Source organism: Polyodon spathula, chromosome 3 (assembly GCF_017654505.1).
Source record: "Polyodon spathula isolate WHYD16114869_AA chromosome 3, ASM1765450v1, whole genome shotgun sequence".
Taxonomy (NCBI): Eukaryota; Metazoa; Chordata; class Actinopteri; order Acipenseriformes; family Polyodontidae; genus Polyodon; species Polyodon spathula.
Window position 1 is genome coordinate 801,337 of NC_054536.1, and position 14,316 is coordinate 815,652.

A 14,316-nucleotide genomic window follows, 5' to 3' on the forward strand; every position below is an offset into this window, starting at 1 on the left:
TTCTCAATGAAACAGGGCCTGGCTTCTCATTGCAACAGGAGCCAGGCTTCATTGTAACAGCAGAGGCTTCTCATTGTATCAGGAGCCAGGCTTCTCATTGCAACAGCAGAGGCTTCTCATTGCAACAGCAGAGGCATCTCATTGTAACAGGAGCCAGGCTTCATTGTAACAGCAGAGGCTTCTCATTGCAACAGGAGCCAGGCTTCTCATTGCAACAGCAGATGCATCTCATTGTAACAGGAGCCAGGCTTCATTGTAACAGCAGAGGCTTCTCATTGCAACAGGAGCCAGGCTTCATTGTAACAGCAGAGGCTTCTTATCAGTATAACAAGTGCTGTTACCAGAACCTATTTAAAAATGGCTGCAGCAGAGCTCCTGAGTGTGACCAGGCTGTATTACCTGGAAACAGGGAAAGTAGTAACTGGTTACAGTTGTTGAAAAACAAATGACTGCTGACATGATGCCAACAGTAAAGCCCTGCTCCCTGTCTGTGCTGACAGTAAAGCCCTGCTCCCAGTCTGTGCTGACAGTAAAGCCCTGCTCCCTGTCTGTGCTGACAGTAAAGCCCTGCTCCCTGTCTGTGCTGACAGTAAAGCCCTGCTCCCTGTCAGTAAAGCCCTGCTCCCTGTCTGTGCTGACAGCAAAGCCCTGCTCCCTGTCTGTGCTGACAGTAAAGCCCTGCTCCCTGTCTGTGCTGACAGTAAAGCCCTGCTCCCTGTCTGTGCTGACAGTAAAGCCCTGCTCCCTGACTGTGCTGACAGTAAAGCCCTGCTCCCTGTCTGTGCTGACAGTAAAGCCCTGCTCCCTGTCTGTGCTGACAGTAAAGCCCTGCTCCCTGTCTGTGCTGACAGTAAAGCCCTGCTCCCTGACTGTGCTGACAGTAAATCCCTGCTCCCTGTCTGTGCTGACAGTAAAGCCCTGCTCCCTGTCTGTGCTGACAGTAAAGCCCTGCTCCCTGACTGTGCTGACAGTAAAGCCCTGCTCCCTGTCTGTGCTGACAGTAAAGCCCTGCTCCCTGCTGTGCTGACAGTAAAGCCCTGCTCCCTGTCTGTGCTGACAGTAAAGCCCTGCTCCCTGTCTGTGCTGACAGTAAAGCCCTGCTCCCTGTCTGTGCTGACAGTAAAGCCCTGCTCCCTGTCTGTGCTGGCAGTAAAGCCCTGCTCCCTGTCTGTGCTGACAGTAAAGCCCTGCTCCCTGACTGTGCTGACAGTAAAGCCCTGCTCCCTGACTGTGCTGAGAGTAAAGCCCTTCTCCCTGACTGTGCTGAGAGTAAAGCCCTGCTCCCTGACTGTGCTGACAGTAAAGCCCTGCTCCCTGTCTGTGCTGACAGTAAAGCCCTGCTCCCTGTCTGTGCTGACAGTAAAGCCCTGCTCCCTGTCTGTGCTGACAGTAAAGCCCTGCTCCCTGTCTGTGCTGACAGTAAAGCCCTGCTCCCTGTCTGTGCTGACAGTAAAGCCCTGCTCCCTGTCTGTGCTGACAGTAAAGCCCTGCTCCCTGTCTGTGCTGACAGTAAAGCCCTGCTCCCTGACTGTGCTGACAGTAAAGCCCTGCTCCCTGTCTGTGCTGACAGTAAAGCCCTGCTCCCTGTCTGTGCTGACAGTAAAGCCCTGCTCCCTGTCTGTGCTGACAGTAAAGCCCTGCTCCCTGTCTGTGCTGACAGTAAAGCCCTGCTCCCTGTCTGTGCTGACAGTAAAGCCCTGCTCCCTGTCTGTGCTGACAGTAAAGCCCTGCTCCCTGTCTGTGCTGACAGTAAAGCCCTGCTCCCTGACTGTGCTGACAGTAAAGCCCTGCTCCCTGTCTGTGCTGACAGTAAAGCCCTGCTCCCTGTCTGTGCTGACAGTAAAGCCCTGCTCCCTGTCTGTGCTGACAGTAAAGCCCTGCTCCCTGTCTGTGCTGACAGTAAAGCCCTGCTCCCTGTCTGTGCTGACAGTAAAGCCCTGCTCCCTGTCTGTGCTGACAGTAAAGCCCTGCTCCCTGTCTGTGCTGACAGTAAAGCCCTGCTCCCTGTCTGTGCTGACAGTAAAGCCCTGCTCCCTGTCTGTGCTGACAGTAAAGCCCTGCTCCCTGTCTGTGCTGGCAGTAAAGCCCTGCTCCCTGTCTGTGCTGACAGTAAAGCCCTGCTCCCTGTCTGTGCTGACAGTAAAGCCCTGCTCCCTGTCTGTGCTGACAGTAAAGCCCTGCTCCCTGACTGTGCTGACAGTAAAGCCCTGCTCCCTGTCTGTGCTGACAGTAAAGCCCTGCTCCCTGACTGTGCTGACAGTAAAGCCCTGCTCCCTGTAAAGCTGTGCTGACAGTAAAGCCCTGCTCCCTGACTGTGCTGACAGTAAAGCCCTGCTCCCTGTCTGTGCTGACAGTAAAGCCCTGCTCCCTGACTGTGCTGACAGTAAAGCCCTGCTCCCTGTCTGTGCTGACAGTAAAGCCCTGCTCCCTGTCTGTGCTGACAGTAAAGCCCTGCTCCCTGTCTGTGCTGACAGTAAAGCCCTGCTCCCTGACTGTGCTGACAGTAAAGCCCTGCTCCCTGTCTGTGCTGACAGTAAAGCCCTGCTCCCTGTCAGTAAAGCCCTGCTCCCTGTCTGTGCTGACAGTAAAGCCCTGCTCCCTGTCTGTGCTGACAGTAAAGCCCTGCTCCCTGTCTGTGCTGACAGTAAAGCCCTGCTCCCTGTCTGTGCTGACAGTAAAGCCCTGCTCCCTGTCTGTGCTGACAGTAAAGCCCTGCTCCCTGACTGTGCTGACAGTAAAGCCCTGCTCCCTGTCTGTGCTGACAGTAAAGCCCTGCTCCCTGTCTGTGCTGACAGTAAAGCCCTGCTCCCTGTCTGTGCTGACAGTAAAGCCCTGCTCCCTGACTGTGCTGACAGTAAAGCCCTGCTCCCTGTCTGTGCTGACAGTAAAGCCCTGCTCCCTGTCTGTGCTGACAGTAAAGCCCTGCTCCCTGTCTGTGCTGACAGTAAAGCCCTGCTCCCTGTCTGTGCTGACAGTAAAGCCCTGCTCCCTGACTGTGCTGACAGTAAAGCCCTGCTCCCTGACTGTGCTGACAGTAAAGCCCTGCTCCCTGTCTGTGCTGACAGTAAAGCCCTGCTCCCTGTCTGTGCTGACAGTAAAGCCCTGCTCCCTGTCTGTGCTGACAGTAAAGCCCTGCTCCCTGTCTGTGCTGACAGTAAAGCCCTGCTCCCTGTCTGTGCTGACAGTAAAGCCCTGCTCCCTGACTGTGCCCCCTGTCTGTGCTGGCAGTAAAGCCCTGCTCCCTGACTGTGCTGACAGTAAAGCCCTGCTCCCTGTCTGTGCTGACAGTAAAGCCCTGCTCCCTGACTGTGCTGACAGTAAAGCCCTGCTCCCTGACTGTGCTGACAGTAAAGCCCTGCTCCCTGTCTGTGCTGACAGTAAAGCCCTGCTCCCTGTCTGTGCTGACAGTAAAGCCCTGCTCCCTGTCTGTGCTGACAGTAAAGCCCTGCTTCCTGACTATGCAGACAGTAAAGCTCTATTCCTTGTCTGTGCTGACAGTAAAGCCCTGCTCCTTGTCTGTGCTGCAGCTCGTCCCGCTGTGTGCGCACCTCACAGTGCCAGTGCTGCAGCTCTCCTCCCACGTACTCGACTTTGGGACCTGCTACGTGGGACAGACCCGGGTTCAGGAAGTGTTCCTGTCAAACACAGGCGGCTCCAACAGCTACTGGACGGCTCTGATAGGTAATGATGAACAATTACATTATGCTGTCTGCTGGTTTTCTCAGAGGAGTGAACAACTGTATCCAGCAGTGAACTTAGTGTGCATGAATAAGTGCATTTCATTTAATAATATGAAACTTTTAAGTTATGTAGCTTTCCATCCAGAACTATAAATCAAGCTTCAGCTATGTAGAAATATTAGTTGTATTAGTTTATTATAGTATTTATACATATATATTGTGTGATTAGAGAAACTAGGATTTTCTGCCTGAATTGTAGTAGTTTATATAAATAGCATGGCAGTTATTTACAAAGTATTTGCATTTGTTAATAACGTGGAGTTGCTCCATTTTCCACAGTGTCATATACCCAGTACCTAAATGTTAGTTGTCTTGATGAAGCTGGTTTGTTTGTATCCTTTGCAGACCATGGCGAGACCCCTGGTGTATTTGCAGTGTCTCCACACAGCGGGACTCTCGATGCTCACATCGTCCACGTCTCAGCCAGCAGAGTGGCGCTTCAGATCAACTTCACTGCAGGGTACTCACCGACAGGCTTGCTTACTGTTTGAGAATGAACCAGGGCAGGGGCACTTCTATTGCCTTGGCACATGGGCTGGTATCCTAGTTCTTCTGCAAAACAAATGACTAAAAACAGGACCTTACCCCTGCAGAGCTTTGAGAACTGGCACAGAATCTAGTGATTGATTAAGGATTCAAAACATGCTGCCTCTACCAACAGCACAGCACACTAGCTCCTGATTGTTACAGGAGTGTTTTGATGAAATCTTCTTTTTGTTTTTCAGAGACAGCACTGAATATAAAGCCATGCTAACAGTCCACGGGATGCTTGGTGAAGGGCCAGTTACATTAGAGATCAGGGGGAGAGGATCACATGATGAAAGATTTGAATCCTTACTCACGGATACCTGCTAAAGCAACAGAGAGGAATTCACCGCAGTTCCATTTCAGTGGGATCGTAATTACTAACCAGACCCTTGTGCCTACCTGATTGAAGGCTGCTATTTCAGTGACGACTACAGTGGGGGCAATTCATTCTTCTCTGTCTGTTACTACTGTATTACAATTGAAGGGATTTGTAATTGAACATTTATACTTTACAATTCTGTTCTGTGACTTGTCAACTTTCTGTCAAGTGATTTTAATATCCATTAAACTTCATTTATACTTTATACATGGTGTTATTATTGTTTGCAGTTGCAAATGAAATTAAATTGCCAGTAACTAAACAATCTCTTGACGCCTGCCCATTAAACATCTCAAACTTATCATTCATAGTGTTGGTATTGTTACAAAAGGACAAACAATTACAATGCAATCAATTATATCAACAAACACCCTCTTCAGATCTCCATTGCTACAAAGTGCTATTGGTCCCGGTAGTTAGAACTTGATTGCACTCTGAACTATACTTCCTGCGTCACTGTTATTCTCGTCTTGTTCCCTTCGCTGTCCACAAACTTGGCGCTCACTGGAACGATCGCCTGCACGAACAGACCCAGCTTCTGAGCTTTCCTTGCTCTGCAACGCAGGGGTGGACAGAAGAAAATAAAGAACGCTTCAATTTTCTATACAAGGAGCAATCACTTACCCAACTTAGTGGGATTTGTAGAGACATATCCGCCAGTCGTTCTGAGGAGAGTGCAGAGAAATATCAAGACTTTCCCCGATAAATACATCTTTTGCTACCACTAGGTGGCAACTCAGCAAAATACAGTATCACAAGTTCATTTTCTCTGCAAGTATAAAAAAAAAAAAAAAAAAAAAAAAAGGCTAAACCAATTACTTTTCATTTAAAAAAAAAAAAAAAGTTTGGTAAGCCATCCACACAGACCAAGTAAAAGTATTCTTTAAATAACCTGTGAATTAATGTTTAGCCACAGACTACATTCACTGGGTTTCAATACAGTGATTGATTACGGAATTATGATTTTCACTCAAAAGGCACTGACGGGGAACACATATCATAGCATTATAGATAATTGATTGTATTCAACAAATACAGCTTCATACAGATTTCACAACTATTTCCACTGCACTGAAACCCAGCAGCAGGCAGTGCGGCAGCCAGCTAGCTAGTGGGGCACAGAGGCAGAACGTTTAGAATGTGCTGGAGTGATTACTTCTGTTGAGAAGACACAGCAAAGTCATCCTGTTTCTGCCTGGAAATGCCAAACCTCTCTGCCATGTTCTCCGATGTGATTCTACAGAGAAAAAAGTTTCAGTCAGAGATAGCAAACCTTTATTTATTGAATTTGGCAGAAGCCTTTATCCAGACCTCGTAACTTAATCCAGGCAGATGTGACAGCATCCCTCTGAAAGGACACCATCATGGGGCTGGGGCTGGGGGTAGTACATTTCCATTGCATTGTAGCTAGAACTATGTGACTCTTTGAATTAGAATTATTATGAGTACACTCGTGGTTTGTTTAGATGGGGTTCACTACCCACACAGATGTCTCCCAGTCTGTCTGGACTCAGCTTGACATCGTTCAGGACTGCGCTCATCACAGAGCTCAGCAGCTCATCTGGTGTGCTGTCCTGAACACAACACAGTGAAATCAGTGCCAATTCCTTTTAATCAATTCCAGCACATCCCCGATCCTCATTGCAATCAGCAGCATTCTGTTAGTCAGTTAAGCTGCTTCAAAGGAAAGCAGTTGAACAATTTACCATTCTCTAAAATAGGAATTACTGTCAAAGTGGCTCAAATCTGTTAAGAGTCCAGGTTCAGGGCACTTCTGCGCTTGGAGTTGATGGGGAATGGGTACAAGCAGGAGGAGCTGGGACCAGCACATTTCTACCCGGACAGGGCGCTTCATTAAAACACAATGACACAAGGCACACACCAAACACTCCAATTGCACTGTATACACTGTACCCTGCAAGCGCACACACACACACGACTACAGGGAAGCAGTGATACTTTAAACACACACACACATACACAGAGGACTACAGGGAGCAGTGATACTATAAACACACACGACTACAGGGAAGCAGTGATACTTTAAACACACACGACTACAGGGAAGCAGTGATACTATAAACACACACACACACACAGGACTACAGGAAAGCAGTGATACTTTAAACACACACACACACACACGACTACAGGAAAGCAGTGAGGGAAGCAGTGATACTTTAAACACACACACACACAGGACTATAGTTTGGGGAAGCAGGTTTTAAGACGGTCTGTCTTGCTGTAATGCCCCTCCTACATACTCTTGTCTTAGCATTTTTCCCTTAAGGACTAAGCAGTGTGTATATTGAAACAGAATGTCTTTTTCGTACACAGGACATTGACTACAGGAAAAGCAGTGATACTTAAAAACAAACACAAACAACACACAGGGCACTTAGGGAGCAAGTCATACTTTGGGGGGTTTACCAGGTTGTTAAGCACGGTGTGTGTGTTCCTGATTGCCCAGTGTACATTACTAAACACTCTTGTACCATTTTTTCCCTCATCATTAGTGATTAATAGATATATGTCACATCCCATTCCGCTAAAGTTGGGAAATATTAACGGGGTAGGGTGAAGGTCTTCAACACTTTTTCACCAGGTCAGACAATTGTGTTGGTCCAGGGCTTCAAGGGACTGACGGGACTCAGAAGAAAACTTTGCCGGTAGTTTTATTAATGAAAATTTATCTGGGAGGGTGAGAAATATATAAAATCAATTATATCATCCTAATACTAATGGATGACTGATATGATGATGGGTAAGTATTGATTATTATAATTGTTATTATTATACATTGCATATCTATTAAACACTACTATTAAGTTCTTCGGGAAGGACAACTGGGACAACTGGGGCGTGTAACGAATACTAACCTGCATGTGCACGTAGGAAGACAGGTGATTTCGGCTCCCTTAACGGCTTCGATAATGGACGCGAGCGAAACGGAACTGCATAGCCATGACTTGGAACAAAAACTGGGAACTTTCAAGTCAACTGAAAAGTGAACCGGGTTTCAAGGGGGTTTGGTCCCATTGCCAAAAAGTGTATTTGGAAGTCCCCTTTGCATGTGCAAAACTGCATAGTCTCCTGGAACCAGGTTTCAAGGCCCTGGTCCTGCTGAAGTAGCTTCGAGTCCCCTTTACATTCTGCGTACATTGCATTAATTGTATCCTGATTTATCTAATGTGCTAAACGTACGGTACTGGCATGAGTGAAAACAGAGCCAGGTGCAACCCTACACGTTAGTTAGACACGCAGAGAGGGATATATGTACATGTACCTTAAAAGCTCCTCTTTTCGCTTTCCCAATCGCGGTCCTCAGTCCGTGCACCACGACAATATCATCCGGACTCGCTCAGGGAAAAGACTTGCATTCAGCCCTCTGCACTGAATTCGGTCTGGCCGCTGCGGGACCTTGAGTCAGGTGTCCGAAAACGACCTTAGCCCGGTGCATTTTACTATTTATATATGATCCTACAGTAATTGAAAAGACTGGATATAGAGATTGGTGGGTAAACAGGGTTAGAATTCTCTTTCAAAACACAGCCCTGCTCACTTCGTGCTGTTTACTTTGCTTGCATCTGGGTTTGATGAACTTTGTTACAAATGGTGTCCCGGCTTTGCAGACTTGCGTTGAACAGGTGATACTCTATCCGATACGGAAAGCACAGACAATTTTGCTCAGTAGACTATTTGACTTGTCGGTTGGCGTATCGTTTCAAAAGCGCCCTCTAGAGGACACGAATATTATAACAGCTCTGTGCACATTACCTAGCATTGTTGTCATGTAGAAATTTAAATGATATTAAAATTACGCTAAATTGACAAGGGGAACCTGCAGTACTACTGCTGACCTTTCAGAACAGGTCGGACGCTGGTTGAGATACACGTACGTGTTGGTTGTTGTGCTAGCAATACGGCATTGTAACAACATCATTACATTTCAGTTACAGCCTAGCATCATAAAGTCAAGAATGGTGTAAAAATGTAAGTTCATTGTTGTAACTTTTTGAATGATTTGTCTACTTTTGCCATTGATTTTATAATGTTCTCTCTTGCTGCTGCCTTCTCCTGCTGGGACCCCCTAGTAAATGAGCTGTATATCTCAAGGGCTCTATCCGATTCCTGGTTATATAAATACACTGTTAATACAGTCACCAGAGTTTTCATTTCTCCAAATATAACAAAGAAAATGTGTACAAATATGGAGAAGCGTGACATAAAGTAGACAGAAACTGCAGATGGTGATAAACTCATAACCCCTATCACAGTGTACCACTTCACTAGATACATGTAGATGCGAGAGTGACACACTGACAGAAGCCGTGCAGACAGACACTCTTATCCCTGGATTCTGATACTATCAATAAGCTTTGCTATCGGGATTCTCTGGATCTACTGTGTGTAAAAAAAGTAAGTGTGGCATATTAATAAACAAGCAAATTCAGAGTATAACCATGGGGAGGGACGGGATGGGATGGGACGGGACGGGGGACTGCACAAATACCATGGTTAACTGTTAGAACGGGTTTCAGAACCAACACATCTCCTTCTAAAACTAGAGCTACAAAAATTCAGAATATTGGGTACTACTATTAGAAAATGATTGACACTGGAATACATACATATATTTGTTATGAGAAGTTTATTAACCTTGAACAATACTAGCCTCTTGGTGAAGGACAGCACTAGCAACAGCATGACCCTGGAAAGCAAGGGAACAGCATTGTATGGGTTACTCAGGACTCTGGATCTCATTGGACTGTCACAAGGGAACAGCATCGTATGGGTTACTCAGGACTCTGGATCTCATTGGACTGGCACAAGGGAACAGCATCGCATGGGTTACTCAGGACTCTGGATCTCATTGGACTGTCACAAGGCAACAGCATCGTATGGGTTACTCAGGACTCTGGATCTCATTGGACTGTCACAAGGGAACAGCATCGTATGGGTTACTCAGGACTCTGGATCTCATTGGACTGTCACAAGGGAACAGCATCGTATGGGTTACTCAGGACTCTGGATCTCATTGGACTGTCACAAGGGAACAGCATCGTATGGGTTACTCAGGACTCTGGATCTCACTGGACTGTCACAAGGGAACAGCATCGTATGGGTTACTCAGGACTCTGGATCTCAGGACTGTCACAAGGGAACAGCATCGTATGGGTTACTCAGGACTCTGGATCTCATTGGACTGTCACAAGGGAACAGCATCGTATGGGTTACTCAGGACTCTGGATCTCATTGGACTGTCACAAGGGAACAGCATCGTATGGGTTACTCAGGACTCTGGATCTCGTTGGACTGTCACAAGGGAACAGCATCGTATGGGTTACTCAGGACTCTGGATCTCAACTGTCACAAGGGAACAGCATCGTATGGGTTACTCAGGACTCTGGATCTCGTTGGACTGTCACAAGGGAACAGCATCGTATGGGTTACTCAGGACTCTGGATCTCGTTGGACTGTCACAAGGGAACAGCATCGTATGGGTTACTCAGGACTCTGGATCTCGTTGGACTGTCACAAGGGAACAGCATCGTATGGGTTACTCAGGACTCTGGATCTCATTGGACTGTCACAAGGGAACAGCATCGTATGGGTTACTCAGGACTCTGGATCTCACTGGACTGGCACAAGGGAACAGCATCGTATGGTTTACTCAGGACTCTGGATCTCATTGGACTGTCTTTAAACTGCATAATTCATTGTACTACAGGAAATACAAATCACTACATTCTTTAGAATATGCAGGGTTAAACTTGGACTTTGTCCAAAGGTCCTGTGTGAACAGCTACCAATAGTCAGTAACTGCCTTTTGTATTTCAATTGATAAAATACAATTTATAAAAGTTTTAAGCTGTTGTGAAATAAGCCAATGGCTGTCAGGTTCAGAGCTGGCCGTCGCAGGCCCTTCCACTCCTGGTCTTTGTTCCAAACCTGTTTTAATGGTTTAATTGAACCAGTCACACCTCCATCCAGACTGAAGCAGTTAATGATCTCCTTGTATCTGTGAAACCTGGAGTGGAACAGCCCTTCAGGACCGGGTTGGACACCCCTGGTCTAGAACAATTTCATGAATATCAAGCTTCATTTATTGCATCAAACATCCTTTGTGTATAGAAGGGGTACACTCAAACACAGCCATTTTTACATTCACTGCTAACCCTTCTGTAAGGAGACATCTGTGTGTTTCTTTATGAGGAAATCTTTTATAAAAAGAGTGCTCCATAATGAAATGTAGTTTAATAAAATACAATCTCGGATGTACAGTATTTGGACAATTCATTTCAAATTATATATATACACACACACATAATACAATAAGTGTCCTGGGTTAATCATACAAGGCATAGGCAAGTCCCTGCCAGACTCCTTCATAACATGCAGACACAATGTACTTCTTGAGCAAGCTTGTCACCACAGCTTGAATGGAAGATCACCTTTTTGCTTTCTCTGATGACTTATAATATCACCGTGTTTACTATTTCTCCTCACACGGGAGCACCAAAGGCTATATACCACTATTGCAATTCAAATGAAATAGTGCAATTCAAATTGTAAATGTACAAACATAGAACATGATATTGTAAAGTACGTTCCTTTCAAGGTCACAAAAACAGATTTAATTTGAAAGAACTACTGACCCATTTCCATGGACACAACATAATGTTTACTTTGACACAGTGATTAAACAGAAAAAGTGAACAAACAGATAACAGTAAATTAGTACTTATCTGTTAAACTGAGGGAACACAATGCCAGTTTCAGGAGACAAGGACCCCACTCACACTTGCCATTAAGGTGGCCCACATTCAGGTTGTTTCTGACTCATAATATACCAGCTGCAGTGCATTCATAATTATGCTTAACTTGTCACAACAACCTTTTCTTCTTGGTGTTTAGTAACTAAGTGATAAATATAAAACCTGCAGGATTGTGGATCTCAATAATGATCAATAATACAGCGACTTGGCATATTCACCTACCACTGTTTATTTTGCACTCAAGGATATACACAGCTATAGAAGAGTGTGTCTTTACATTAAAATTAGATCATTTCCTTAGCTGCTTGCTTTTACACACACACAAATACTGCTCTCATCCAGAAATATTAAGATCGTTGATGCACCATGTGAGGGTGAGACCTGCACAGTAATATTTCAATGCCTGTCATTGTGATTATTATTATTATTATTATTATTATTGCTGGTGATAGAGAAGTGGTTTATTATGTATCGTGCATGCTGTTGAGCAAAGTGTATTTGATATTATATGATGGTGTCTTGCTGTATTTAGATTAGGACGCTTCCCTCAGTGAAGTGGTAATGTTTAGGGACTAGAGAATAATGACAACGATAATAATAATGAGTAAACTCGAATAGTTTAACGCTCGTGTTTGTAAATAAAGATGGCAGAGATATGTGTCATGTATTTAATGCCGTGTCTTTGCTTAGGAGGGAGTATTAGGTGGTCAGCTGTGAGCTTGTCTTGTGAATGTCAATGACAGTCATTTGCAGTCTGAAGTATCCATTACGAAAATAAATCTTTATACCTGTCAACACAAGCAAGTTGCTGTTTCCTGCGTTCTAAATAGCTCTGTGTTCCTGAGCGAATAATGTGATTGTGGCTGGGGGTAAGCTCGGACCGGCACCCTGTTACACACCATATCAATAAGTCAAAATCCTCAATAATATATGTTTTTTTAATACTTACAATTGCTACTGTGCTATGTTGAAAAAAAAAATATTAAACAAGAAAAATCTGCTACAAATCAAGGATTACTGTATCTCCCGTAGCTCCTCCACTCTGAGTGCGGCTACTGTTTCATAAAATAAAAAATAAAAAAAGCAATGCGCCACATTTTAGGCCTGCATTTCAGTCACATACGTGAACGCGCAAAAGAGCCGTAAACCGCAACTGTGAACGGGGTTGCAGACCAAAACCTGAGACGGGCCTGGACCAGTGCTGCAGTGTGAACTGGGCCTAGCTTTCAGGTCACTGCGCTGCACACCAGGGGAGACTTGGGGTTTGAGACAGCAACGCTGCCTCAAACTAGGTCTCCCAGTTTGAAGCCGCTGTCCCTGAAGAAGTGGCTTTGTGTTTCCTCAGCTTTACAGTTCCACCGATCCATTTGAACCCTTTTATAAACGCGGTGCCTCCACCACTTCATTCACACCAGCTCAGCAGATAAGCAAAGACTATGACCATCAGGTCGGGCAGCATTTCAATAGAATAGATTTTTAACCTTTGTTAAAATTGGATGATTTTTTTTATTCATAAAATATAAACATAAATATACACAGACATCAGGCTGCAACAACTACATATAAACTCAAATACTGTTGTATCGCCAAGCCGTCATATATTCCACACTAAGCTTCATATTTCTCTGAGCAGTGAACATACTTTCTTAACACTGCATGCCGCACCCTCCACAGCCCCCGCAAGGGTCGCTGGGACTTTTCCAGAGACAGGGATATAGTCACAGCCGCTTTGTTCCTATTTTGCCATTTGTTGATAAGGGTACGATACTCACAGCGCACTGCTCGGATGCGCAATCTTGCAGGAAACACTTGCAAGAGCAAAAATGTACTGCATTTCCTTTAAAACATAAAAGAATCGCCTGGTACTATGCAAGGTTAAATCAAGGTTTGATAATGAAGGATTTACTGTATTTCAATAGCTATAACCTCTACCTTCTGACAGACTGCAGCACTGTGGCTGGGCTCATCGTGGAGTGTGATGAACTGTCTGAATCACAAAGGAATCAGAAGCTCCAGATCAATACTTAGCTTTTTACACAGAGAATCGTGAGGGTCTGGAATCAACTCCCCAGTAATGTTGTTGAAGCTGACACCCTGGGATCCTTCAAGAAGCTGCTTGATGAGATTTTGGGATCAATAAGCTACTAACAACCAAACGAGCAAGATGGGCCGAATGGCCTCCTCTCGTTTGTAAACTTTCTTATGTTCTTATGTTCTTATGAATAAGCCTGCTTCAGATAAGCGAGTGCCTTCAGCTTGTACCCAGGGCTGGAGTGTACACGTCCCACACTACATAACATGAGTCCCCAACAGAACAGAAAACCTTTATGAAGCACACTGTGAACATGAAACTCAACATCTGAACACAATACAGGTGTGTATACGGTCATAGAAATATATACAAAAATATTTCGGTCTATTTACTTCTTGTATTTAAAAATAGGTTTTATTTTAACATTTTATTTTTTATTCTAACACAATCAGGAGTGTTTTACTCTCTCTCTGTATTCAAAGACCCTGATACACAAGGTGGCCAGGACTAAAGCCTGTGTATGCTTGGATTACACAGGGGAGTCAAATTCCTCAAGGAATCTTTGTTGCTTCTTTAAATGATGCTGAAGTTTAAAACACTGATGTTTCGTTTTTACAGAATACGCTGCCAGAAGATCCATATTAAACCAGCCCGTGTTTGCACCTTTTGATTGCCAATAATAATAATAACAACAACAATAATAATAATAATAATAATAAATAATAATAATAATAATAATAATAAGCTTGTTGTTCTAACAGATTCAGGGCCACTGGAGCCTTTGGCATTTCATTATTTAATTTCCATAACTGTCCACAAGGCTTAGCTGAACATATCCTATCATCCATCCTGCCGTGT

The 14,316-nt window shown here is 44.9% G+C and overlaps 1 protein-coding gene across 1 annotated transcript in view; it reads left to right on the top strand.

The window, feature by feature from the left end:
- Positions 1-5,174, top strand: part of LOC121309859 (deleted in lung and esophageal cancer protein 1-like) — a 64,721-nt gene extending 59,547 nt beyond the window's left edge. Inside the window, exons 20-22 of the mRNA XM_041243015.1 lie at positions 3,528-3,681; positions 4,086-4,200; positions 4,466-5,174. Coding sequence (XP_041098949.1) covers positions 3,528-3,681; positions 4,086-4,200; positions 4,466-4,595 — 399 coding nt within the window. The 3' untranslated portion in view covers positions 4,596-5,174. The remainder of the gene's footprint in view (positions 1-3,527; positions 3,682-4,085; positions 4,201-4,465) is intronic.
- The last annotated feature ends 9,142 nt before the right edge of the window (positions 5,175-14,316 follow it).